The following is a 27,359-nucleotide window of genomic DNA, read 5'->3' as shown; positions in this document are numbered from 1 at the left end:
AAGATCTGTAAACTGGTATCAAGATGAGTGGATTAATGAAGGTTTGAGATTTAGTGCTCTGAATTTGAATATCCCCGATCACACGAATGACCTCAGAGGCAGTTCACTTTGTGGATGAACTAGGGTGTTGGCAGTGGAATGTACTGGTGAATTGGCTTCGAGCTAGCATTATGAACAAAATTGTTGCGATTCCACCACCATTTCCATAGGACACTGCAGGAGCTGATGTGAGTTGTTGTATGGAAGATGGTAGTGTTAGATTTTCTATCTCTAAAATGTATCATACTTTGTGTCATTTTTATGTAATAAATGTTGATTCAATTTGGAAGAAGATTTGGAAGGTGAAAGCCCCTGAACGTGTGCGTGCATGTTTGTATGGTTGATGAAGCATGCAAGGATTTTAACAAATTATCATAAGAGTAGGATGGGTCTAGGATCAGCTATGTTGTGGTGATCAAATTGAGACTATTTTACATGCTCTGAGGGACTGACCTCTTGTTATGCATTTATGGCTAAATATGGTTCACTTTAATATGATTAGGTTTTTTTCCTCTCTGGAAATACACAGCAGTGGATAGCTTGCAATCTTTGTATTGAAATTGGAGGAAAGTAAGATGTGGAATGGTGTAGTTTATGGGCAACAGCTTGTCACCTAGTGTGGAGATGGAGAAATTAGGAGAGGCATGGTGTTAATTTTATTAGGCCTGCTGCACCAGCTTTGTTAGTTATGAGAAATGTGTGTAGCTATGCCACTAGAAGACCAAGCACTGTGTAGTGAGAGTTGCAGCACATGGGTTGACCTATTCATCAGATCCATTCATCTTAGTTCTAACTGACAAGTTCATGAATCATGATGCTGTCATATGTATAGGTAATTTAAAGGGTCTCTACTTTGATCGCTTCTTAATGGGAATCTTGCTATTCAAACGATTTCCAACTCCTAAACATCATAATCAGTTAAACATTATCTAGACTGATGTAATTGCTTTAGTCTCCATGTTTTAATTATTTAAACTTTTCTCCGATCGGGAGCTTGTTACCCCATGGTTTAAATTTGGCTTAACTACATATTTGGTCCCTTACGTTTATTTTAGGTTTCAATTTGGTCCCTTATGTTTAAAACGTATCAATTTGGTCCCTTATGTTTTTTCCGTTTGCATCAATTAGTCCTTTTCGTTAGATTTTAAGTTAACTACATCATCCACCGTTGATAAAAAAATGACCATTGCAATTTTCATCATCCACATGTATGATTATCATGGACTCCCTACACTGAATAAATATACCTCTTCCCCCACCATTGCAATTTCATCGGCACTGTATAAACTTTTTGAAGAAGAGAAGTTGATGAAGAACAAAGAGTAATGAAGTTAAGTTTGTTTCATGGATGTTTGTTTTGGATCTAGTCTAGTTTTATGCCTCTCATTTTTTTTATTTTGTTCATCTTTTTATTTTCTCTGGTTTTTTTTTTTAGATCTGAAATAGGAAATTTCATTCAAGAAGATTCTTCTCCTTGAAAAACCCAAGTTTTAAGATAATCTTGTTCACTGTAAAAACTAACATCCCAGAATTTGCAACAATAACAATTAATAGCACCTGGATTCCTAGTACAGCATTGATGATGTACTATAGCAGATGAACGAATAAAAAATTTCTTACGATTTTTGGTAAAACTACACTCTTCCAAAGCAGTTCTACATGTTCTATTTAGAGTTAAGTGCAAAACCCAATACTCAATTTCAATTCCGATGGCTATATGTTCTATATTTACCTTCTTCCAAATCCACAATCAACATTGAAAGTACTTGATTTCAATTTCAATGGCTGTAGTTTTTTTTTATCTTTTCATTATTTTAATTAATTTTGGGTTTTTTCGATGAATTTATGGGTTTGCTCATTTTCACCGGTAAAGTTATGGGTTGAATGATGTTCATGATGAATTTTTGGATTTTTTTTTTTTAAACATTTCTGGCTTTTTTTTTGGAAAATAATCTAGTGTTGGGTAGTCTATGATAATCATACTTGGTCCTTCTTTTTAAATGGCGTTACTGAAAAAATTAACGGAAAGGACTAACGAATGCAAACGACGTAAACGTAAGGGACCAAATTGATACGTTTTAAACGTAAGGGACCAAATTGAAACCTAAAATAAACGTAAAGGACCAAATGTGTAGTTAAGCCTTTAAATTTCTATGGGAAACTTACAGAACAGTGCTTGAAATATTGCGGAACAACTCCAAATTGGAAGCCCTTTATGCTGTAATCTTTCTAGTCTTTTTTACTTCTTGTTTTACTCTTATAGTTGTCCGTCTTAATCAAACTTTTGGATAATTTATATTTTAAATATGTTAGTTTTAACCAAACTTTTGGATAATTTATATTTTAAATATGTTAGTTTTAAAGTGGAACTGTCTTACCTTTGTATGTGTGGGTGTGTGGTCTTGTGGGTTAATATTTGCCATCATTCCAGTATGAAATTTTATATTTCAAGTTATCTGATGTAGCTGTTTGCTCATCAAATTCTTCTTTTTCATTAGCTGTTTGCTCATCAACTTATTCTTCGTTTTCATTTCCTATCATTGTAAGTTTTATTGTAAAAAACTATATAATAGGATTCAAACCTTCTCTATGTCAAACTTATAGTAAACTATTGCCTTACCCAGATGACAGCCCATCGAGCTTTCCAGTTTTGTAAGCAGTATAAACGAACTACAGAGTTTCGAAGACTTTGCGAAATCATTAGAAACCATTTGGCTAATCTTAACAAATATCGGGACCAATGAGACCGACCTGATCTTTCTGCTCCTGAAAGCTTGCAACTGTACCTTGATACAAGATTTGAGCAGCTGAAAATTGCCACTGAGCTTGAACTGTGGCAGGTTGGTAACTTCTCACCTTTTTACTTTCAAGGAGTTTGTTTCATTGGTTTTTTGGCAGACCTGACAATTTGTTGAATGCAGGAAACCTTTAGATCTGTTGAAGATATACATGGGTTGATGTGCATGGTCAAGAAAACTCCGAAACCATCCTTGATGACGGTTTACTATGTTAAGTTGACTGAAATATTTTGGATATCTTCAAGTCATTTATATCATGCATATGCATGGTTCAAGCTCTTTTTGTTACAAAAAAGTTTCAACAAAAATCTGAGTCAGAAGGATCTCCAGTTAATAGCTTCATCTGTTGTTTTAGCTGCACTTTCAGTGCCTCCTCATGATCGCACTTACAGTGCATCTCATTTAGAGCTAGAGCATGAAAAGGAGCGGAATTTGAGGATGGCTAATCTTATAGGCTTTAATCTTGAAACTAAGCCTGAGAGCAGAGAAATGGTATTTTACTTTCCCTCATTTGCATTCATGGTATAGATATTTGTTTTGCAAATCTTACCATTTTTGTTTCTGTTTTGTCTCTCCCCAGCTCTCAAGGTCATCACTTCTCGCTGAACTGGTAAGATATTCTCGTTATTTGAAACACAAAGCTCTATCTAATTCCTTTTCTACTGTCATTTTAATTTTTCCTAAACTGTTATGTATTGTTAAGGTGTGGTTTTTCAAGTAACAAGTTGATATATGCTTAGGATTTCTACTCTTTCTTAATTGTATAATAACAGCATTTGATTTTTGCATTTCAAGTGTTGTTTGTGTAAATTTGTTGTGTGGTAATTATTTTAACCTTCAAATACTGTCATTATTGTGCTTGTTGATATTTCATGTATGAGATGGAAATGGATTATAATGAGATAATACTTGTTGTGCCAAACACTAATCAAAGTCTCATATTTATGCTTAGCTAAACTCCTCTCTCTACTTTCCCCCACTATATATAACCAACTGACTCATGCTCTCTCCCTACCATGTGCCAGCTCAGCACCTTTCACTCCCTTGCATTGTCTAGTGTACACTCTCCAAACCTTGGGTCTGTTCACATCAGGGCCCAATACGTCTTCCATATTCCTTATCAATATTCAATACCAACCTCTACAAGCACTGCTTGTCCTCTAGGCATCATCTTCTGATGCCAACTCTTTGTTTGGCCTATCCTTCCATTGGAGCAAACTCTGAGTAACTGCAGCTCCCTCTTTGATAATTATCCTTCTGCCCTTCATGTTCTCTTGAACACTGTCCCTTGTAGCTTGCACTTGAAGCTCTTTCGGAAGTTCACCCTGCACTTCGTAGTTCCCAATGGCTTTTTTATTACAGGCACAATGGGAATCTTGCTATTCAAACGATTTCCAACTCCTAAACATCATAATCAGTTAAACATTATCTAGACTGATGTAATTGCTTTAGTCTCCATGTTTTAATTATTTAAACTTTTCTCTGTAAATGATTTAGCTTTGATGTTTTATTGTAATTATTTTAATTTCTAAATCCTGAATAATGTATTTTATCTCGGTGTATTTTGGATGCATGTTGTGCCTTGATGATCTAGACATCTGCCATAGTTATCATGTTTAATTTAATTAGTCAAACTGTTCCTTTAGGTAATTTTTATTTATTGAAACTGTTCTCTGTAACTGATTTTGTTAATGCTTTCCTTTTTTCCCTTCACATATGTATAATTAATTTTATTTTGTATTTTTTTTGGTTACAAAATGAGGGCAAAGCCCTAATTCATTTTGTCTGTAACCGTTCCCCATCTGTATAGTATAGATCCTATTTACTGGAAGTTTCAGTGGTTGGATGACCTCTGGGCTAATATTATTGCAATAAATAATTTCTTCAGACTCAGTTTGAAGTTGTAATGTTTGGATAAATTGCAGGCATCAAAGGGTGTGTTGTCTTGTGTTTCACAAGAAGTGAAAGACATTTACTATCTTTTGGAACATGAATTTCTACCCTCGGATCTTGCACTAAAAGTACTACCCTTGCTAAATAAAATTTCAAAATTAGGGGGTAAGTTTACCTTTGCTTCATCAGTTCCAGAGGTGCAATTTTCGCAGTATGTCCCAGCACTTGAAAAGTTAGCTACCTTGAGGTTACTACAACAGGTGAATTGTCTCGTTTTGTTGTTTATTGTTGTGTATTATTTATTTGATCCTTCTGATGTGTATTTAAACCTGTTCTCCCTCCCTCTTCTAGGTGTCTAATGTGTACCAAACAATGAAGATTGATAACCTTGCTGGGTTGATCCCTTTCTTTGATTTTTCCGTTGTGGAAAAGATTTCTGTCGATGCTGTTAAGCAGAAATTTCTATCAATGAAAGTCGACCACATGAAAAATGTTGTTATTTTCTGTAAGACGGTATGTTTTCCTTTATGATAGTTCGATTGCCTTTTTTAAACTTTGCTGTGCTGTACGGAGTTTTTTTTTTTTGTTTGTTTGAATCGTGGATAGTAGTTGAAATCATAATAATAGAGAGAATTGGGTTAGCACCATAATTGCGGAAAATATTGTTGGTTTGTTGATCAATCTTGGTTTTTCAGAATAACTATTCCTAACATGGAAATACTGACTTGTTTGTTTGCACCAATATCAAATGTCTATAATAAGTTTTGTATCATAGTACTGCAATCCGACTTTTTAATTATATCATAGTAAATATGTTCGTGTTTTAGGTGGGTAAATTTTATAGTTTACATAAACTCCAAATCTGACATTTTAATTGCATCATGGTACTGTCTCTTAGTTCTTACCAAATATTATGGCAATTGTTTGGTTTCTATCAGAGTCTTGAGGCTGATGGCTTGAAGGATCACTTGGCTAGTTTTGCTGAACAATTGAATAAGGCAAGGCAATTGATTTGTCCTCCTGATAGGAAACAATCAAAACTTGGAGCCTTGCTCCCGACCTTGTCTGAGGTTGTGGCCAAAGAACACAAGAGGCTCCTTGCTCGGAAATCAATTATTGAAAAGAGGAAAGAGGAACAAGAACGACAGCTTCTTGAAATGGTATAATCCTTTTAGTGAATGTTCATATGATCTTTGGTACTTAATAATGTTTAAAATGATTAAACTTTCCTTTTGGTGTTTATATTTGAAGGAACGCGAGGAGGAGTCGAAGAAGTTAAGACTGCAGAAAGTTAATGATGAAGCCGAGAAAATACGACTTGAAAAAGAGTCTGAGTTGAGGCGAAAGCAAAGGATCCAAAGGGAAATGGAGGAAAAAGAAAAGGAAGAAGCACGGCTTTTACTTGAGGAACATGAAAAGCGTTTTAAGTTAAAGGGTAAAAAGGCCCCCCCCATAGATAAGGTAAGTTGCAGCCTTCGTTTTCAATTAAGTTTTTGATTTGTTTGGTATGCTAATGTTAACAATAAAATCTATCTGTAGGCCAACCTTTCTAGGCAGACCTTGTTACAGATAAGTTTGATTGAACAACAAAAACAGAGACAAGATATTGAGAAGAAACTGCAGAAATTAGCTAAAACCATGGATCATTTGGAAAGAGCAAAGAGAGAAGAGGCTGCTCCACTTATTGAAGCTGCATATCAACAGCGCCTAGTGGAAGAGAGGATTCTTCATGAGCGTGAACAGCAAGTATGTGTATTCATGTTCTATTGGAAGTAATTGAATTTTTGCATATTTTTCATATCATAATCGAGCAGAATCTCCCTTTGTAATTTTCTATTTGAACTAGTTTGTCATGTACTAAGTACTAACCCTGTTAAACCCTGGTTTGATGCAGATGGAGGTTGAACTGAGCAAACAACGTCATGCTGGAGATCTCCATGAGAAGGAGAGGCTTAGTCGAATGATGGGCAATAAAGTTAGTGCCGTAAATTCTTAGGCTACTCACTTAAAATCATATAAGAAAATATCGGTAGTATTAAATTTACCTTGTATGAAACTACTGACTTTTGTTACATGATTGACTTCACAGGAGATATATCAAGAGAAAGTTGTCAGTCATCGCCAAGCAGAAACTGATAGACTTAAGAAAGAAAGGGAGGATCGCATCTCTAGGATTTTACAATCCAGAAAACAGGAGAGGGAAAAGATGAGGAAGTTGAAGTATTTTCTTCAGGTTGAAGAAGAGAGACGACAAAAATTGCGTGAGGCAGAAGAAGCTCAGAAGCGTCAAGGTAATCACTATGAATTTGTTTTCCTGCAATGTATATAAAAGCCTAAGCTTGCTCCTTTTTTCCAAATCATTTAGTATGGTTTTGTTTTTCAATTCCATCCCTATTCTTTTTTCATTAGTAAATGTATATTGTGGAATCAATGATCCATCTTTTACGCAATCCGGTAGACTATACTCCGTTTTGTATTTAGTTGACATGTGGTGTTTTTGAACTCCAGAGGCAGAGAGAAAAAAGAAGGAACAGCTTGAACACCAAGCAAAATTGGATGCGATAGCTGAAAAGCAGAAGCAAAGGGAAAGAGAAATTGAAGAAAAGGCTGAGAGGGAAAAGAGGGAAGCATTGTTGGGGAGACCTATTGAACCTGCTCTGAGACCTTATGAGCCTCCTGCCCGTCCATTGGAGTCTGGTGCTGCTCCTGCTGCAGCTGCTGCATCCTCAGCTCCAGGGAAATATGTTCCCAAGTTCCGGCGAGGAGGTGCTGATACCACAAGAGCTCCTCCTCCAGAAGCAGATCGTTGGGGCAACAGTAGCAGCAAGCCAGATGGTGACAGGTGGGACCGCAACTCTTCATTTGGTTCTGGCGGGGGTAGGTCATCTACAACTTGGAGAAATTAGGAGAGGCATGGTGTTAATTTTATTAGGCCTGCTGCACCAGCTTTGTTAGTTATGAGAAATGTGTGTAGCTATGCCACTAGAAGACCAAGCACTGTGTAGTGAGAGTTGCAGCACATGGGTTGACCTATTCATCAGATCCATTCATCTTAGTTCTAACTGACAAGTTCATGAATCATGATGCTGTCATATGTATAGGTAATTTAAAGGGTCTCTACTTTGATCGCTTCTTAATAGCAAGGAACCTTGGATCAAAGGATGTGTTGTGCCTTAGTGATTCTGAACATGCCTTGGACTTGATTGTTTAGTCTCTACATCTTAATCAAATGCATTTTTGCACTCAATTGGAAAGGGAAGTGTCTAAAAGCAGTAAACAGTAGTGCTTATCTTGCAAAGAACAATGTGTAAATGTAAAAACACTTTAACAACTTATGGTGAGAAATTTGTAAAAGGGTGACCTATATTATATCACAATGCTTACCTAGAACAAGACATAAATTTTGAGATCTTCATAATTGAAATGCATTTCTTACAAAGCTCTTCGCGAGTCGCGACTAATATTGGATTCTAAATTGATGACATGTAAAGAGACTAGAACACAAACAAATTTGTTGAACTTTACCAATAATAAACTTGAACCATATAATTGCTTAACAGGATACCAAATGATAATTTATGGCGAAACACATGAGGACTAAACGGTAATTGCCAATAAAAGTCAGACTTGAGTGCAAGTCATACATTTGGAGAGGAGTGCAAGTTCCCAACTGAGTCAAAAAGATCGCCTAATGTGAGCTATGCAATACAAAATGATAGACGGAGAACACAAGTTCTTCCGCCCGAACAAAAAACTTTAAGTTGTAATAAGCCAAGATTGATGACTAGTCCTATACAAAGAATTTAAGTTGTAATAAGCCAAGATTGATGAATAGTCTCATATATAAGCAACATCAAAAGGCTTGAAATACATAAATGACCTTAGCGATGAAAATTTACTAGCAGATATCTGTCAATGATAAGCAACAACAAGAGGCTTGAAATACATAAATGACCTTAGCAATGAAAATTTACTAGCAGATATCTGTCAATGATACAAATAAGGGAGGAAAGTAAATAAGGAGGGCGTTCATAACACGTCAATAAAGGAAGAATTAGTTTCCAATCTGAATCTGACATCAAAATTTTCAACAATAACAATGCCTTACGGCCGGAGTACAATAATCAATTATCACTGATTAGCACAAAACCAAAAAAAAAAAATCACAGCATAGTTGGCTATGTTGAATCATATGGTCCTTAAAATATTACCCCCAACACCATGATAATAATCAATCAAGCTTTTTCAATCATCAACCACACCATCCCACGGTCTTATTCACTGTGAAACCGGTTTGAGACGGCTGAGATTGTGATTGCTGAGGAGGTCTGGGTTCTCTTGGTTTCGCAGGATCAACAAATATAACCCATCCATCTAAAAATTTAGCATTCATTCCTTCTCTTGCCTTCTCAGCTTCTTCTACGGTTGCATAAGTTACAAAAGCAAATCCCTTTGATCTTCCAGAGAGTCTGTCAATTATCACCTTAGCTGTATAATCAAAATGATTGAAGCTCAAACACAACTCACATCAAGCAAAATAAGGATATTATAATTGAGTAAATCCAAAGCTAATAATAAAATTACTGTAGCATTAATATTTAATACCTTCCACCAGCTGCCCAAAAGGAGAAAATGCTTCCGTAAGTTTTTCATCTGTTGTCTGTCTCGAAAGGCCTGTTCAAAATTACAAATGCACATTAATCAAATTTTAAAATGTTACATACAAAATTCAGGTATCTTATCAGTTATGCACTTAGCAGTTCCATGCAGCAGATGGTGCCAAATAAACAGCATATAAAAATTATTGAAGCACGTGTATATATAGAGATAAAAAAAAAACAGGTTCATTCGAAGTTTACATAGGTGAAAACTAGCCAGATATATGAGTAACCTATATAATAAATTATTGGCGACAGAAATCAGAGGCACTCACAAAACACACCTTGTTAGATGGCTGCTATGACTTACTACTTGATTAAATTAGTGTTGTATAAACCGAAATATCAGGTAAAACCAAGTTAAGGTATAACAAACTAGATCTGTAGGTTGACCTGGAGAGCTTCATAATATTTCCCTTCTTCCATTTATATACAATTTTTTTTTCCATTATGAAAAATTTCAACTAATTTCACAATGTTTTGCAGCCCAATCGACATGTCTTCCACGGCTTCTTTTCAATTTAAAAGACGGAGCTTCATTAGATTGAAATTATGAATGCAGAGAAAAGGATATAAGATATTCTGCTGATCCAACAAAATAACCAGTATAAGCAAACAATGTAGGCGAACTCTATAGTTCCCCCGCATTTCTATCAAGAAACATCGGATAAAAGATATAGCACTGAATACCAAAGAGAGACAGAAACACCATGAAATCAATACATAAGAAGTTCAAGTTTCCCTTGAAAATGCAAATCACACAATCATAACTATTTACCTTCCTTAATCAAGAAAACACTTGAGATCAAAACCGCATAATACAAAAAAAGACATGAAAATTCCACTTCAAATGAAACTAGTTTCAAGACAAAGCTAAAAAAAAAAGCATTTTAAAACCTGTCTATATAATCTTGGCTGCAAAATTTTACTAGAAAAAGAAATATTACAAAAAAAATTACAGTAACTAACTAGGAGTTGTATAAACAAGTATAAATTGAAATCAACTTCTGAGTAATTAAGGTTATTATGTTACTAACCGCTGACAAAAAGTTTTGGGCAAGTGAGAGTTGAATTGAGACGTATTGAAGTGAATTGAGAGCTAACAAGTGGGGATTGAGAGTGACGAAGTAAGCGTTGAAATCCAGAGAAAAATGCCATCTTACAAACTGGGACAAGGAATCAGCCAGAAAACAAACCTAGGAAGAGATTTTGAGGTTTTACGGTGACGAGGATGTTAAAACCCTTCAAAATGATCGAATGATCTAGTAGACCTAATTTATAGCACCGTATAAAAATAGGTATCGAGCGCAGCTTTGCTCCTTTTATGGAAGCTCCATTTATACCTTTTCATTGCAGAGATCGGTGACATGTGGAAGAAAAAAAAGGAACGGTTGAGATCAAGGTTTTACCGTATTTTTTGTGTACTATATTATTTGTTTAGTAAAAAGTAAAAACAGAAGAAAAGTTGCAACTGGATAGAGTCATCGCTACCTCTTCTTCTACTACTCATAGTTGTCGTCGCCGCCGCTTTCTGCTCCACACATGTTTCCCTCATTTCGGAGAAAACTCTCGCCGCCAGAGCAAGGCTCTCGCCGCCGCGCTGGCCCAATAAAACATATTCCTAAACCAGTCTCAATAGCGCCATTTAAATCATTGGAAGAATAATCCAAGAATTTTATAGCAGATTTGTTGTTATTAACATCAAAAGAAATCAAATTCTCCTTTGCTACAAGATTTTGAATCACAGAATTTGAAAGAAATCAAATTCCCCCTAAAGAGTGTTGCCGTTGTGCGAACGGAGAGAGACGGCGGTGGCGATAGTGGCGGTGATGAGAGGCACAGGGCAGAGGGAGCAAGAAGAAAGGGAGTAACGTGGAAACCGTTTCAGTTCTTTTTCTTCTATTTTCCATTATTTTTCTATTAAACAACCAGTTTTTAATATCAGCCCTTAGATTAAATTTTACCACATGTCACACATCTTCTATAACTAGAAAAGGAATAAAAGGAGCAACTAGAAATGGAGCAAAGCTGCAATTACAATAACCTCTATTAATTAAAATAACACTGAAAAATTTCTACCAAAAAAAAAAAATAACACTGAAAAAACACGGACATCGAAACTACTTTATGTCAGAACCGACCCCCAAACCAGATTCAACTGGTGTTGAAAAAACAAAAAAAAAATAATAACACGGACACCCCTCGACAAAAATTTACGACAATAACAAATTTTCTTTAAGATAAATTTTTGTTATAATAAAAAATTTAGTATGCCAACGAGTATTGAAATCATGTGGAGTGATTTAATCAGATGGTTAGGATGCGTTTTATTCGTAAAACAGCAAAAACTTGATAGAACAGAACAAGATAATATAGGACAGGACAAAACTGTAACGGAGAGATATAAGGCGATAATATTTTTATATTCAAAAATAAAATGGGTATTTTCGTATATTTTATAGTTGTACTATGGACAAAAAGTTGTCTTGTGGTTCAGTGAGGGACAAAAAATCTTGTTTTTGTCCTGTCCCTTGCTGCCTATTTTGTTCAGTCTCATAACCAGTTTCAAATCAAACAGCGTACAACAAAAGTTGTCAAGTCCCCTATTTTTTAGCAAATCAAACACACCCTTAATGTTAGTGGTACATCGGTGAGGGACTTAATTAAACCTTCATCTAAAATCCACTGAAAAATTAAAATTAAAAATAAGAATATAAGAATAAAAGTAAATTTAATGGTACATTTCCATATCTTAATTTTAGATAATGTTTTAGTGATTTATATATTTTTTCATAATATTTTAGTTTTTTTTTCATGTTCATACTTCATATATGCATTTTGAAATCTATAATTTTTTATATCTTTCTGTTTTTAATCATAAATATATGTCATGTCTAAACAAATTATAAACTTGAAAACTAAAATATCATATACAAAAACGGATGAAAGATTAAAAAGGACCAAAATGCCGTAAAAAGAATAATAATCAAATTGTCTTCCAAAATTAAGGTAAGAGACTACGAAAGTAATACCGTATATTTTTTTTGGTTAAGTAGTTTATGGACTAAAAATTCAGCTTAAATGTGAATAAATGAAATGTCCAAAATTCGAACCACCACATATATAATGCGATATTCCTGGAAAATCAAATGATAGCTTCCTCACATGTATTTGTCTAAATTTAATTTTTGGTCAAAAAATTACATCATCCATATATCCATATCCATATTTGGGATAAAAAGAAAAGAAAAAGTACCAAGCCCGATCCAATTCATTTTGTGAAGGCCCATCACTTGTTAAAACCCTAATAATCAAAACCGATAAGCAGCCGCTGATTTCTCTTTGCCCTTTTGTATCCGAAACCATTTCGGAAAGACGAACACGCACTGAACTTCACTCACCGGAAAACAACAAAAGCTGGCCGATAACGTCATCGGAGTTGTTAGCCGACCACCAGAGACACTCACTAAGTGCGTACATGTTTTCATTTTCATTCATTTTTTCTTCCATTTCCCGATTTTCGTTATTATCATTTGATGTATTGCGTTCGAAGATGCGATTTCATCGCGATTTGTAACCGCTGCAAAAATTAACGCACCGGTGAATTGTTTCAAATAAGAGATCCACTCCGCACCGCAATTCTGATATTGCGCGCTAAAGCTACGCGATTAAGATAAAATGAATCTGATTTAGTTATCGTGATTTTTTTCCCGAACAATTATGTATTAGTTTTATTATAAATGGTTAATCTCTGACTCCGCTAATTACATTATATAGATAATTTCTCCTGACTGATTAGTTTATAAATTTCATTGGTTTAGCTTGAGTGTAATGTCTAGTATCGTGAGATTTGCCAATTTTTGTAGACAATTTTGCTGAGAATTTTAGTTATCGTGATCTTTTCTTGTTAATCTGGCTTCGTTAGTCACTATTTACATTACATGTAGATAAAATTCATTCGGCTTAGCTTGATTGTAATGTCTAATATCTTGAGATTTTCCGGTTTTTGTAGACAATTTTGCTATGAATTTTAGCTATCGTGATTTTTCTGATGAATTGTATATTAGTTTTATTGTTAACCTGGCTTAGCCAATTACTAATTACATTAGGTGTAGATAATTTCGTTCGATTTCTTAATTTATGAATTTCATCGGTTTAGCTTTATTGTAATGTCTAATATTGCGAGATTTGTCTTTTATAGACAACTTTGATTTTGACATAAATTTGTGTTTAACCGTTGGTTTTTGTATTGAATTTAATTTTGTTATAATTTCGGATTTTGATTATCACTGTTTAGTTTTGCAGGGAGATTGGTTTTCCTGAATTTGCAATATGACGTCATTTCTGAAGCCTGAGAATGCCCTTAAAAGGGCTGAAGGTTTGATTATTTAGTTTATGTTTTTTGTGTTCTCAGTTTGATTTGTTCTCAACAATGATGCAACTGAGTCAATTAAAATTTGATATACAGAGTTAATCAATGTTGGGCAGAAGCAGGATGCTCTTCAGACCCTGCACGATCTTATTACTTCGAAAAGATACAGAGCATGGCAGAAAACACTTGAACGGATCATGTTTAAGTATGTAGAGCTGTGTGTAGACATGAGGAAAGGACGGTTTGCTAAAGACGGGCTAATTCAATATCGAATCATTTGTCAGCAAGTTAATGTTAGTTCACTGGAGGAGGTGATTAAGCATTTCATGCACCTGTCAACAGAGAAAGCTGAACAAGCTCGTAACCAGGCTCAGGAATTAGAAGAAGCCCTTGATGTTGATGACTTAGAGGCAGATAAAAGGCCAGAGGACTTGATGCTGAGCTATGTCAGTGGTGAGAAAGGAAAGGATAGATCTGATCGGGAGCTTGTTACCCCATGGTTTAAATTTCTATGGGAAACTTACAGAACAGTGCTTGAAATATTGCGGAACAACTCCAAATTGGAAGCCCTTTATGCTGTAATCTTTCTAGTCTTTTTTACTTCTTGTTTTACTCTTATAGTTGTCCGTCTTAATCAAACTTTTGGATAATTTATATTTTAAATATGTTAGTTTTAACCAAACTTTTGGATAATTTATATTTTAAATATGTTAGTTTTAAAGTGGAACTGTCTTACCTTTGTATGTGTGGGTGTGTGGTCTTGTGGGTTAATATTTGCCATCATTCCAGTATGAAATTTTATATTTCAAGTTATCTGATGTAGCTGTTTGCTCATCAAATTCTTCTTTTTCATTAGCTGTTTGCTCATCAACTTATTCTTCGTTTTCATTTCCTATCATTGTAAGTTTTATTGTAAAAAACTATATAATAGGATTCAAACCTTCTCTATGTCAAACTTATAGTAAACTATTGCCTTACCCAGATGACAGCCCATCGAGCTTTCCAGTTTTGTAAGCAGTATAAACGAACTACAGAGTTTCGAAGACTTTGCGAAATCATTAGAAACCATTTGGCTAATCTTAACAAATATCGGGACCAACGAGACCGACCTGATCTTTCTGCTCCTGAAAGCTTGCAACTGTACCTTGATACAAGATTTGAGCAGCTGAAAATTGCCACTGAGCTTGAACTGTGGCAGGTTGGTAACTTCTCACCTTTTTACTTTCAAGGAGTTTGTTTCATTGGTTTTTTGGCAGACCTGACAATTTGTTGAATGCAGGAAGCCTTTAGATCTGTTGAAGATATACATGGGTTGATGTGCATGGTCAAGAAAACTCCGAAACCATCCTTGATGACGGTTTACTATGTTAAGTTGACTGAAATATTTTGGATATCTTCAAGTCATTTATATCATGCATATGCATGGTTCAAGCTCTTTTTGTTACAAAAAAGTTTCAACAAAAATCTGAGTCAGAAGGATCTCCAGTTAATAGCTTCATCTGTTGTTTTAGCTGCACTTTCAGTGCCTCCTCATGATCGCACTTACAGTGCATCTCATTTAGAGCTAGAGCATGAAAAGGAGCGGAATTTGAGGATGGCTAATCTTATAGGCTTTAATCTTGAAACTAAGCCTGAGAGCAGAGAAATGGTATTTTACTTTCCCTCATTTGCATTCATGGTATAGATATTTGTTTTGCAAATCTTACCATTTTTGTTTCTGTTTTGTCTCTCCCCAGCTCTCAAGGTCATCACTTCTCGCTGAACTGGTAAGATATTCTCGTTATTTGAAACACAAAGCTCTATCTAATTCCTTTTCTACTGTCATTTTAATTTTTCCTAAACTGTTATGTATTGTTAAGGTGTGGTTTTTCAAGTAACAAGTTGATATATGCTTAGGATTTCTACTCTTTCTTAATTGTATAATAACAGCATTTGATTTTTGCATTTCAAGTGTTGTTTGTGTAAATTTGTTGTGTGGTAATTATTTTAACCTTCAAATACTGTCATTATTGTGCTTGTTGATATTTCATGTATGAGATGGAAATGGATTATAATGAGATAATACTTGTTGTGCCAAACACTAATCAAAGTCTCATATTTATGCTTAGCTAAACTCCTCTCTCTACTTTCCCCCACTATATATAACCAACTGACTCATGCTCTCTCCCTACCATGTGCCAGCTCAGCACCTTTCACTCCCTTGCATTGTCTAGTGTACACTCTCCAAACCTTGGGTCTGTTCACATCAGGGCCCAATACGTCTTCCATATTCCTTATCAATATTCAATACCAACCTCTACAAGCACTGCTTGTCCTCTAGGCATCATCTTCTGATGCCAACTCTTTGTTTGGCCTATCCTTCCATTGGAGCAAACTCTGAGTAACTGCAGCTCCCTCTTTGATAATTATCCTTCTGCCCTTCATGTTCTCTTGAACACTGTCCCTTGTAGCTTGCACTTGAAGCTCTTTCGGAAGTTCACCCTGCACTTCGTAGTTCCCAATGGCTTTTTTATTACAGGCACAATGGGAATCTTGCTATTCAAACGATTTCCAACTCCTAAACATCATAATCAGTTAAACATTATCTAGACTGATGTAATTGCTTTAGTCTCCATGTTTTAATTATTTAAACTTTTCTCTGTAAATGATTTAGCTTTGATGTTTTATTGTAATTATTTTAATTTCTAAATCCTGAATAATGTATTTTATCTCGGTGTATTTTGGATGCATGTTGTGCCTTGATGATCTAGACATCTGCCATAGTTATCATGTTTAATTTAATTAGTCAAACTGTTCCTTTAGGTAATTTTTATTTATTGAAACTGTTCTCTGTAACTGATTTTGTTAATGCTTTCCTTTTTTCCCTTCACATATGTATAATTAATTTTATTTTGTATTTTTTTTGGTTACAAAATGAGGGCAAAGCCCTAATTCATTTTGTCTGTAACCGTTCCCCATCTGTATAGTATAGATCCTATTTACTGGAAGTTTCAGTGGTTGGATGACCTCTGGGCTAATATTATTGCAATAAATAATTTCTTCAGACTCAGTTTGAAGTTGTAATGTTTGGATAAATTGCAGGCATCAAAGGGTGTGATGTCTTGTGTTTCACAAGAAGTGAAAGACATTTACTATCTTTTGGAACATGAATTTCTACCCTCGGATCTTGCACTAAAAGTACTACCCTTGCTAAATAAAATTTCAAAATTAGGGGGTAAGTTTACCTTTGCTTCATCAGTTCCAGAGGTGCAATTTTCGCAGTATGTCCCAGCACTTGAAAAGTTAGCTACCTTGAGGTTACTACAACAGGTGAATTGTCTCGTTTTGTTGTTTATTGTTGTGTATTATTTATTTGATCCTTCTGATGTGTATTTAAACCTGTTCTCCCTCCCTCTTCTAGGTGTCTAATGTGTACCAAACAATGAAGATTGATAACCTTGCTGGGTTGATCCCTTTCTTTGATTTTTCCGTTGTGGAAAAGATTTCTGTCGATGCTGTTAAGCAGAAATTTCTATCAATGAAAGTCGACCACATGAAAAATGTTGTTATTTTCTGTAAGACGGTATGTTTTCCTTTATGATAGTTCGATTGCCTTTTTTAAACTTTGCTGTGCTGTACGGAGTTTTTTTTTTTGTTTGTTTGAATCCTGGATAGTAGTTGAAATCATAATAATAGAGAGAATTGGGTTAGCACCATAATTGCGGAAAATATTGTCGGTTTGTTGATCAATCTTGGTTTTTCAGAATAACTATTCCTAACATGGAAATACTGACTTGTTTGTTTGCACCAATATCAAATGTCTATAATAAGTTTTGTATCATAGTACTGCAATCCGACTTTTTAATTATATCATAGTAAATATGTTCGTGTTTTAGGTGGGTAAATTTTATAGTTTACATAAACTCCAAATCTGACATTTTAATTGCATCATGGTACTGTCTCTTAGTTCTTACCAAATATTATGGCAATTGTTTGGTTTCTATCAGAGTCTTGAGGCTGATGGCTTGAAGGATCACTTGGCTAGTTTTGCTGAACAATTGAATAAGGCAAGGCAATTGATTTGTCCTCCTGATAGGAAACAATCAAAACTTGGAGCCTTGCTCCCGACCTTGTCTGAGGTTGTGGCCAAAGAACACAAGAGGCTCCTTGCTCGGAAATCAATTATTGAAAAGAGGAAAGAGGAACAAGAACGACAGCTTCTTGAAATGGTATAATCCTTTTAGTGAATGTTCATATGATCTTTGGTACTTAATAATGTTTAAAATGATTAAACTTTCCTTTTGGTGTTTATATTTGAAGGAACGCGAGGAGGAGTCGAAGAAGTTAAGACTGCAGAAAGTTAATGACGAAGCCGAGAAAATACGACTTGAAAAAGAGTCTGAGTTGAGGCGAAAGCAAAGGATCCAAAGGGAAATGGAGGAAAAAGAAAAGGAAGAAGCACGGCTTTTACTTGAGGAACATGAAAAGCGTTTTAAGTTAAAGGGTAAAAAGGCCCCCCCCATAGATAAGGTAAGTTGCAGCCTTCGTTTTCAATTAAGTTTTTGATTTGTTTGGTATGCTAATGTTAACAATAAAATCTATCTGTAGGCCAACCTTTCTAGGCAGACCTTGTTACAGATAAGTTTGATTGAACAACAAAAACAGAGACAAGATATTGAGAAGAAACTGCAGAAATTAGCTAAAACCATGGATCATTTGGAAAGAGCAAAGAGAGAAGAGGCTGCTCCACTTATTGAAGCTGCATATCAACAGCGCCTAGTGGAAGAGAGGATTCTTCATGAGCGTGAACAGCAAGTATGTGTATTCATGTTCTATTGGAAGTAATTGAATTTTTGCATATTTTTCATATCATAATCGAGCAGAATCTCCCTTTGTAATTTTCTATTTGAACTAGTTTGTCATGTACTAAGTACTAACCCTGTTAAACCATGGTTTGATGCAGATGGAGGTTGAACTGAGCAAACAACGTCATGCTGGAGATCTCCATGAGAAGGAGAGGCTTAGTCGAATGATGGGCAATAAAGTTAGTGCCGTAAATTCTTAGGCTACTCACTTAAAATCATATAAGAAAATATCGGTAGTATTAAATTTACCTTGTATGAAACTACTGACTTTTGTTGCATGATTGACTTCACAGGAGATATATCAAGAGAAAGTTGTCAGTCATCGCCAAGCAGAAACTGATAGACTTAAGAAAGAAAGGGAGGATCGCATCTCTAGGATTTTACAATCCAGAAAACAGGAGAGGGAAAAGATGAGGAAGTTGAAGTATTTTCTTCAGGTTGAAGAAGAGAGACGACAAAAATTGCGTGAGGCAGAAGAAGCTCAGAAGCGTCAAGGTAATCACTATGAATTTGTTTTCCTGCAATGTATATAAAAGCCTAAGCTTGCTCCTTTTTTCCAAATCATTTAGTATGGTTTTGTTTTCAATTCCATCCCTATTCTTTTTTCATTAGTAAATGTATATTGTGGAATCAATGATCCATCTTTTACGCAATCCGGTAGACTATACTCCGTTTTGTATTTAGTTGACATGTGGTGTTTTTGAACTCCAGAGGCAGAGAGAAAAAAGAAGGAACAGCTTGAACACCAAGCAAAATTGGATGCGATAGCTGAAAAGCAGAAGCAAAGGGAAAGAGAAATTGAAGAAAAGGCTGAGAGGGAAAAGAGGGAAGCATTGTTGGGCAGACCTACTGAACCTGCTCTGAGACCTTATGAGCCTCCTGCCCGTCCATTGGAGTCTGGTGCTGCTCCTGCTGCAGCTGCTGCATCCTCAGCTCCAGGGAAATATGTTCCCAAGTTCCGGCGAGGAGGTGCTGATACCACAAGAGCTCCTCCTCCAGAAGCAGATCGTTGGGGCAACAGTAGCAGCAAGCCAGATGGTGACAGGTGGGACCGCAACTCTTCATTTGGTTCTGGCGGGGGTAGGTCATCTACAACTTGGTCATCTTCCAGGGTTTCGCGTGATCGTCATTGATATTCTGCTGGTATTGTGCTGGTTTTTCTGATTTTTGCCTGAGTTCTATGTACTCTCCACAGTCTGAGCTCTCGAATTGTTTTTGATACTCGTTCTCATTTATTATCTTCCAATGTTTATGAACTCCTTGGTTTTGGTGAAGAACATGCCTACAAAATGTTCTATTGATGATCTAGTGGGATTAGATATGGTAATCAAAATTTCATGTCAGGCTAGTATTGCCAACATATTTTTCTACTTATTGCAGACCTGTTTTCAATTTGTTTTTATTGAAAATAAAAAGGATTTGCAGCCTACTCGTGTTTTATGAACTCTTGTATTTTTTTTAAAACTTGAGTGATTCTATAAATACACTCCATTCTCATACTTGCACGCCAAGAACAATTTTTTCTTATACACGCTAAGTGAATGTTTCGTATCATGTTGGATTTGCCCGAGGCAGGTGAGTCATTGGATGTTGGAAAAGTTTTTAAGTGTAGTTTTTGCGTTCAACATGATACCAAACTGGTGCTATGTGTGTGCTTGGATTTGTAGTGAGTTTGGCTATCCCATTGTGCTTTTAAATATACACCAAGTCATTCAGAGTAGTATTTGGAGGAAGTTTGAGTTAGATAGGACAAAAATTTGTCATGTGTTGGTTGAAGCTTTTAAAAAATGATTCATAGAGATTTTTTTTTAGAGATTTTTTTTAAAAATCCAAAACTACCATCATAAAAATTACTTTTTTAAAATACGAAGCTCCTGTACTTAGATTCCTTACTTTTAAAAAAATAAATTCTTGAAAAGCTATTATGTTTTGTTTTGCAAAATGATTTTGTAAAGAGATAAATTTAGTTTATAAAGCGATTAAATTTGCCGTGACTATATGGAAAATATTATTAATAAGACGTGATGAGTACTTTACATCAAATGACTTAAAATATGTAGAGATTTACTTTTTGAGCCCCCAAAAATTCTTAAGCACCCTCTAAATTTATCAAACTAGCCTCTCACAATGTAGGATGTGAGCACCGTTTGCATTATAGTATGCGAGTGTGTTAAAGATGTGACTGTTGTGCCACCTTCAAAATGCATCCATCCTCATGTGAAATTTTGGAAAAATAAAGTTAGCACCCTAGAAGGTGAATACATTTTATGCGTTCACTTTGTAGACATCGAGTTGGTCAACACATATGTCATTCCTATGCACGAAGCTCTGCAGCCACTGTCCCTAAGTGCAAATATTTGGCAGGTTACACATGTAACCAAATATTTTTTTTTATTATTTTCAAAATTAATTATTTACTTATATCTATATCATTGATATTTATTTATATTTTTTTTTTGGTATTTATTTATTTATATTTTTATATTGACTTGGATTTACCACCACTTCAAATGTATTGGCAGAGAGGAGGATGTTAGGTATGAGTAGCACTTGCCGCATGCGCGAAAATAAAGTTAGCACCCCTACCAAAGGAAAGACAAGGGTCGCTGCAATTCGAAAAACTCTTGATTGGTTACTTCCATACAATGTGGATTAGGCGTGTTATGAGGGCATTGACTTATTTGCTCTCTTCCGTTGATTAACTTGTACTCCGGCTGGATCAGATGTGAACAAATCAGGGTCCGGTACCTCCCAAAGACGGTCATGTGACAATTTGGTTATGTCCAGACCATTTTAAGGCATCCACATCACTTTGCTCCTGTTAACACAAATCCACAACAAATAGACAACCGGTTTGCTCATTTCATGGATTGTGTTTTTGATTCCCTGAATGCTTGGAACTCGTGCTATGTACTCGTGGTTCATGTCGCTTAATTATATGACGTAGTATATGAAGATTTTACATCCTTATATTGAACCATTGCCACACGGGGATCCGCCTACGCCAACTGAGCTTGATGCTATTATCCATGAAGAGGTCGAGGCTGGCGGTTAGAGGAAGGCAACTTTGGTTACCGACATGCTCGACATCCGGCAACTGATAAGGGCATCGATGGTCAGCGAAAATATACCACGAGACTCTTGTCCTTTATTAATATTTTGCATATTTAAGCTATTTTCTGTATAATTGCATATTTATTTATGCATGCACTTAAATGTTTCAAAACAATTGCAATAACATGCAAAAAATAGGTTGATTAACGCTAAAAGAAAAAAAAAGAAAAGGTTCATTAACGCGCATAAAACTTCTTCTGTCCAATTCTGGTGTTTGCTGAGTTCACACTTTAGATGACGAACCACAACGCCATTGGCATTACCGGAAGCAAACAGTGAAGGTGCTCGGCGAAATCATTATATTCTTCAAAATTCTACCTTTTAAAGTTTGAACAAAATATTGTACCAAAAAATTAAAATTGAATGAAAGACAAATTGAAAATGTAAAACTTTCACAATATTTTGTTAAAAAAAAATAAAGACTTCCACAATATAAATTTTAATATGAGACACTTTTTTATTTTATTTTTATGACTCAAATATGTTTTTCATGCACTTGTAAAGATTAATCTTCGAGTATGATAAAATTAAAATTGATAAAAACACCCTGAATACAGTGAATGTGGGAGAAATTTTAATTAAATGAGAAATGTCCATTATTATCTTATTCAAGTGTTCTTTAACTTTAGTATTTAATTTATATTTTGAATAAAATCCAAGAAATTAATTACGATTTATCAAGTTTCTTAATAATTGTTAAAATATTTATTTATTTTTTATAGTAGGAATGATGGGTGTAATTTTATAGGAAAAAATAAATAGTTGGGAATTTGAAAAGGAAACAGAGAAAAAGGGTCAACCATATACAAACACCGTACAAAAAAAAGAAAGAAGAATCAAACTCAAATGAAATGAAATGATACCAATCACTTTCCAATCCTTTATCACAAGATTCAGAATCTTCACCTACCACCACAATTTTTCTTTAACTTCATCTTATTACTATTATTATGATGCAACCTCGTTCACTAAATTATCCAATTAACACTAATTTTCAACTCTTCTATGCGTCGTGTTGTGTCTAACGTGCCGGCGATTTTTCTGTCAACGTCGTGACGCAACCAATTTGTTAGATTTTTATATATCTATCTTTTTATAAAAAAAATTCCATAAACTGGATCAAGAACTTCAACCAATGGCTTCCGTCACTATTCATCGCGACGAAGAAACGCCATTGGTTACCGCCGATGAATCACCGATTCAAATTCAACAACCACCTAAAAGTCACACCAGAGATGTTCATATTTTGAGCTTAGCGTTTTTGTTGATCTTTCTTGCTTATGGTGCTGCTCAAAATTTACAGAGCACTCTTAACACTGTTAGTTTTTTCTATCACTAGTTTTGTTATTTAATTTTTTTGAATTTGGTTTATGAATAATGAAATTGAACTATTAAGTTATTTATTAGCATTCTTGAAAGAATTCATATATTAGATTAGAGAAAAGTATTTGTATTAATCGCGAGAATTGTTGATTATTGAAAGATACAATACAACAACACATATACAGGAAATGAGTAACTAACTTAACTGACTAGTGTAACTAATTGTTTGTAACTAACTAGTGTAACTAATTTGTTGTAACTAACTGGTGTAACTAATTATTGTGACTAACTATTATTTCTATTAGGATTAGTAAATTTGATTGTGAATTTGGAGGCTAGTGGTGAATAATTGTGAATTTGTGTGATTTTTTGAATTTTCAGGAGGAAGATTTGGGCACGACTTCGCTTGGGATACTATATTTGTCTTTTACATTTTTTTCTGTGTTTGCTTCTTTGGTGGTGCGGATTTTAGGATCCAAGAATGCTTTGATTATTGGTACATCTGGTTATTGGTTATATGTGGCTGCAAATTTGAAGCCGAATTGGTAATTGCAAGTGCAAGTGCAAGCTATTCTGTTTTGTTGTTTATGTTCATGTATGATTCTGTTTCTGTCAAAACATAAATATGTACTGTGTTTGATTTTGATGAATTTATCATGATTCTATATTAAAAAATATATAAGCTTCCTATTCTGACTTTTTATTTGTATTTCCTTAGTTTTGCACTTCCTTGAACAGTAAGATAGATAGTAGATACAATGATTGCAGATGCAATTGTGAATTATTGATTGATAACTTTAAGTATAATATAAATGGAAAACAAGTTGTTACTAAGGAGTGGTTTGTGAAAGCATTAAGCATCTCTTTAGATAGGCAGCAAAGTAGAAAAATTCAGAATTTCAGTTATTTTGGTAGCATATGATTAGTTAATTTTAAATAGGATTATAGGGCACATATTTGGTTCAAAGTATGCCCCTAATCAACTATTTAATTTATCTTAGACACACCAGACAGCTGTAGCTACTTGGAGGCATAGACCAATTTCCTAATGAAGAGTAAAGTGAACTCTAAGCATCTCACATATATATTGTAACTAATTATGTTCCAGGATTCATAAATGATATTTTGATTTTGGTTTGGTGTAAGTTATTGCTCTTATAGTTTCTACTAATTCGTGTTTCGGCCTGTACAGTTTTATATTGGTGATTTTCATTTTTCATCCCTACAAGAGTATAAGTTCATATGTTTTTTCAATTATTTGAGCAGTAGTCCTTGAAGTTTGTATTCACCAAAATGAAAATGAAATTATACTTATATTCCATGAAGGGCTGGCCCTTGTAGTTTAACTTATTAAGGTATTAGTCCCAGAGAAATCATAACCCAAATCAATGACATCATTTATAGTGGCTTATACTCGTTCATAGTTCTGCTATTATTTCTGAGCATCATTACTGTTTTTCTTTATATGAATGTGTACGGCTAAATAATAGTACTAACTTACTATGCATATGCTTGACCATTTAGTGACTGTTATGCAGGTATACATTGGTTCCGGCCTCTGTGTATCTTGGGTTTTGTGCTTCTATAATATGGGTTGGACAGGTACTGAAACATGTTGAAGTTCCACAGTTCCTTCATATTGTCATTAGTCTTCCATATCTTTACTGATCTTGCTTTGACCTGCCAGGGGACATATCTAACTTCCACTGCACGCAGTCATGCTATAGACAACAATCTCCACGAAGGTGCAGTAATTGGTGACTTCAACGGGGAATTCTGGGGTGTGTATGCACTCCATCAGGTCATCATTTTTCTTGGACTAGACTGGTGACTTTATCGTTTCTGTTTCTTTAAATAAAAAACTCCTTGGAATTCAAAATTGATTCTTTATTTAAACCTGTTTTGCAGTTTATTGGAAATCTTATTACATTTGCTCTACTCAGTGATGGGCAGGTATGTGTTGGTTAGTCTGTTAGTCTTCATATTTTGATTATACTCTTATAATATTTTTGCTCTAATAATCAGGTTATAATTTTTTTGTGTTTACCCATTCTTGTGGGCAATTAGGATTGAAAAATTACTGCATGTGACAGAAAATAAAGCCAAAGTTTATGACTGACTGAAATGTTGGTCGATATTTAGTTGAGCCTTGATATATCTGTTATAAAAGCACATGACTTGTGATAAGTATTTGCCACAATCCATGTTGTTTTAGTTATATAATAGAACAGTTGTAGTGGTTTGCCACAAAGGATCACAGTGTTGACACTATACTTTATCCTTTCCCTATTATCATTTTAATTTTCTTTACTATGTTCAATATTTGGAAAGATGTTAATTTGTACAATATGCAAACTTTTTCAAGGAAGTCTAAATATGAGTTGGGTTTTTGTTGTACCCTTCAACAATGAATTCTCATTTCAGATGCTATTATGCCAACAAGTTTTGATTTAGAATATTTTACATATTCTTCGGAGTTGATTTTGTTTCTCAACACTGCAGGGGGGAAGTACCAAAGGCACAACTTTATTGTTTGTGGTATTCCTTTTCGTTATGACCTTTGGTGCAATACTAATGGGTTTCCTGCATAAACGGAGTGGTAATAGTAAAGAAGGGTACAAGGATTCAGAAGCTGATGCTGGTGAATCAAAGTCACTTAAGTCTCTATGTAAATCACTCACAAGTGCATTGTCTGATGTGAAGATGTTATTGATCATACCCCTTATAGCATATTCAGGTCTACAACAAGCATTTGTATGGTAATTTCATATGAATCATAAGTTATCTTCCTCACAATCTTTCAATAATGGTTCTCTGAGTTCATGTTTTCTTTCCTGTCTATTTTGTAATGTTTGTTAATGGAATACTTTTTAACAGGGCGGAATTTACCAAGTATGTTGTAACTCCAGCAATTGGTGTTTCTGGTGTTGGTATTGCAATGGCATCATATGGAGCTTTTGATGGAATAGTAAGTATTGACATGGAATGCAAAACTGTAGTTCCTTGGGTGGTGGTTTGAAAATGACTTGATTACATCATTGTTGCAAGTATTTCTTCTTTCATATTTTATTCACTTATCTGTTTTTAGATCTTAACTCTTTAAATATTTCAGTGTTCTCTGGCTGCTGGTCGTCTCACCTCTGGTCTCACATCCATTACATCAATAGTTTCTTTTGGAGCTTTTGCTCAGGCGGTTGTACTTATCTTACTTCTGCTAAATTTCAGGTTCGCAACATTCCTTATGTTTGGCTGACGTTTATGGATATTATTTTCCCCATGTAATTTCATTTCACCTACATTTTCTTTGGTGCTACTGATGCAGCATATCTAGCGGATTTCTCGGTACTTTATATATACTCTTTTTGGCTGGTTTATTGGGTGTCGGTGATGGAGTTCTAATGACGCAGCTCAATGCTTTGCTAGGAATGCTATTTAAGCATGACATGGTACACAAATGCAATCTACCCCTTTATAACCCTGAAGCCAAAATATAATGTTCCAAAATTCAAATTATGCCCTATTAACATGCTACCTTGCTTCTCTGTTACTTTTTTTGCGGTCGTCTTTTTTGTTGGTTATTTTACTAGTTCATCTATCTAAGCTGATTTCAAAGAAGCAAATTTAAATTTTATCATAGACATCCCTGCTATTTATTGTTCTCATATGTCAAATCGATATTACTTTGTGGTGCAGGAAGGGGCTTTTGCACAGCTAAAGATATGGCAAAGCGCTACAATTGCTATCGTGTTCTTTTTGGCCCCGTACATTTCGTTCCAAGCAGTTATCATTATCATGTTGGTTTTACTATGCTTGTCATACTGCAGTTTTCTATGGTTGGCTCTCAAGGTAGGGAATGCATCATCACCTTCCACCAGTGAATGAATATAACGTTTGCTATACACTCCGTCATCTTTGTTTTATGGTCCAGTTTCCTTCAGTTGATTCAAGTGTATAATATGTGACAGTTATAATTTATCAGTTCATGTGGCTGTTAGTTATTTACTGAAGAATATTCTGTATGAGTTGTATGAGTTAGTAAGATGTGCACACAATGAAAGTTCTGTCCACATACAAATAATTTGAGATTAAGCTTGCAGAATGAGAACATTAAGGGTTGATACTTCATCCACCAATTATTTAATGTACATTGTATTTAATATTAATTATTGTTTTGGTGATCAGATGTTGTTATGAATATTTAGGACTTATAGATAGTAATGCTTGTAACCAAATTAGATGGATATTAATTTTTCCACTTGATTTGATACAATTTCATTTTCTTTGTTTATAAACATTTTTGTTTCAGTTTTTTTTTTTT

At 34.8% G+C, this 27,359-nt stretch overlaps 4 protein-coding genes across 6 annotated transcripts; 3 read left to right on the top strand and 1 right to left on the bottom strand.

Moving 5' to 3' along the window:
- Positions 1-86: 86 nt before the first annotated feature.
- LOC123892202 (eukaryotic translation initiation factor 3 subunit A-like) lies at positions 87-7,941 on the top strand. Its single transcript, XM_045942017.1, has 16 exons — positions 87-146; positions 542-609; positions 2,208-2,259; positions 2,471-2,581; positions 2,847-2,879; positions 2,961-3,329; positions 3,418-3,447; positions 4,763-4,990; positions 5,082-5,243; positions 5,669-5,890; positions 5,982-6,191; positions 6,270-6,476; positions 6,625-6,705; positions 6,820-7,021; positions 7,239-7,607; positions 7,832-7,941. Exons 1-16 carry the CDS (start codon positions 87-89, stop codon positions 7,939-7,941), a joined length of 2,514 nt encoding a protein of 837 aa, XP_045797973.1.
- Positions 5,994-11,318, bottom strand: LOC123888773 (organelle RRM domain-containing protein 2, mitochondrial). Of its 3 annotated transcripts, XM_045937934.1 has the most exons (5): positions 10,880-11,297; positions 10,585-10,731; positions 10,426-10,487; positions 9,336-9,404; positions 8,668-9,218 (listed from the first exon to the last, which is right to left on the bottom strand). In XM_045937934.1, exons 1-5 carry the CDS (start codon positions 10,941-10,943, stop codon positions 9,210-9,212), a joined length of 351 nt encoding a protein of 116 aa, XP_045793890.1. In that variant the 5' UTR covers positions 10,944-11,297; the 3' UTR covers positions 8,668-9,209. The 3 variants fall into 3 exon arrangements, with proteins under 3 accessions (XP_045793889.1, XP_045793888.1, XP_045793890.1); XM_045937933.1 differs by having other exon boundaries at positions 5,994-9,218; positions 10,426-10,731; positions 10,880-10,900; XM_045937932.1 differs by having other exon boundaries at positions 5,994-9,218; positions 10,426-11,318.
- A 1,221-nt stretch (positions 11,319-12,539) lies between these two features.
- On the top strand, positions 12,540-20,033 carry LOC123888772 (eukaryotic translation initiation factor 3 subunit A). Its single transcript, XM_045937931.1, has 14 exons — positions 12,540-12,858; positions 13,694-13,766; positions 13,857-14,338; positions 14,743-14,958; positions 15,040-15,408; positions 15,497-15,526; positions 16,842-17,069; positions 17,161-17,322; positions 17,747-17,968; positions 18,060-18,269; positions 18,348-18,554; positions 18,703-18,783; positions 18,898-19,099; positions 19,316-20,033. Exons 2-14 carry the CDS (start codon positions 13,721-13,723, stop codon positions 19,735-19,737), a joined length of 2,877 nt encoding a protein of 958 aa, XP_045793887.1. The 5' UTR covers positions 12,540-12,858; positions 13,694-13,720; the 3' UTR covers positions 19,738-20,033.
- A 2,491-nt stretch (positions 20,034-22,524) lies between these two features.
- Positions 22,525-27,222, top strand: LOC123889375 (UNC93-like protein 3). The gene is made up of 10 exons (XM_045938676.1): positions 22,525-23,036; positions 23,423-23,586; positions 24,580-24,643; positions 24,729-24,842; positions 24,950-24,994; positions 25,544-25,800; positions 25,919-26,009; positions 26,154-26,266; positions 26,364-26,487; positions 26,735-27,222. Exons 1-10 carry the CDS (start codon positions 22,854-22,856, stop codon positions 26,921-26,923), a joined length of 1,344 nt encoding a protein of 447 aa, XP_045794632.1. The 5' UTR covers positions 22,525-22,853; the 3' UTR covers positions 26,924-27,222.
- Positions 27,223-27,359: the final 137 nt, after the last annotated feature.

Source organism: Trifolium pratense, linkage group LG6 (assembly GCF_020283565.1).
Source record: "Trifolium pratense cultivar HEN17-A07 linkage group LG6, ARS_RC_1.1, whole genome shotgun sequence".
NCBI lineage: Eukaryota > Viridiplantae > Streptophyta > Magnoliopsida > Fabales > Fabaceae > Trifolium > Trifolium pratense.
This window is presented reverse-complemented; position numbering and strand designations above follow the sequence as displayed.

What these genes read in the sequence shown, in the direction of transcription:
- LOC123892202 (XM_045942017.1), top strand. Translation starts at nt 87, where the DNA reads ATGACCTCAGAGGCAGTTCACTTTGTGGATGAACTAGGGTGTTGGCAG. An exon ending in AGCCTGAGAGCAGAGAAATG is followed by an intron (nt 3,330 to 3,417) that starts GTATTTTACTTT and finishes GTCTCTCCCCAG; the next exon opens with CTCTCAAGGTCATCACTTCT. An exon ending in GTCGAATGATGGGCAATAAA is followed by an intron (nt 6,706 to 6,819) that starts GTTAGTGCCGTA and finishes TTGACTTCACAG; the next exon opens with GAGATATATCAAGAGAAAGT.
- LOC123888773 (XM_045937932.1), bottom strand. Translation starts at nt 10,546, where the DNA reads ATGGCATTTTTCTCTGGATTTCAACGCTTACTTCGTCACTCTCAATCC. An exon ending in CCCAAAACTTTTTGTCAGCG is followed by an intron (nt 9,405 to 10,425) that starts GTTAGTAACATA and finishes AATTTTGAACAG; the next exon opens with GCCTTTCGAGACAGACAACA. An exon ending in TTTTGGGCAGCTGGTGGAAG is followed by an intron (nt 9,219 to 9,335) that starts GTATTAAATATT and finishes TTGATTATACAG; the next exon opens with CTAAGGTGATAATTGACAGA.
- LOC123888772 (XM_045937931.1), top strand. Translation starts at nt 13,721, where the DNA reads ATGACGTCATTTCTGAAGCCTGAGAATGCCCTTAAAAGGGCTGAAG. An exon ending in AATTGGAAGCCCTTTATGCT is followed by an intron (nt 14,339 to 14,742) that starts GTAATCTTTCTA and finishes TGCCTTACCCAG; the next exon opens with ATGACAGCCCATCGAGCTTT. An exon ending in CATCACTTCTCGCTGAACTG is followed by an intron (nt 15,527 to 16,841) that starts GTAAGATATTCT and finishes GATAAATTGCAG; the next exon opens with GCATCAAAGGGTGTGATGTC.
- LOC123889375 (XM_045938676.1), top strand. Translation starts at nt 22,854, where the DNA reads ATGGCTTCCGTCACTATTCATCGCGACGAAGAAACGCCATTGGTTACC. An exon ending in GCAAATTTGAAGCCGAATTG is followed by an intron (nt 23,587 to 24,579) that starts GTAATTGCAAGT and finishes ACTGTTATGCAG; the next exon opens with GTATACATTGGTTCCGGCCT. An exon ending in TGCTATTTAAGCATGACATG is followed by an intron (nt 26,488 to 26,734) that starts GTACACAAATGC and finishes TTTGTGGTGCAG; the next exon opens with GAAGGGGCTTTTGCACAGCT.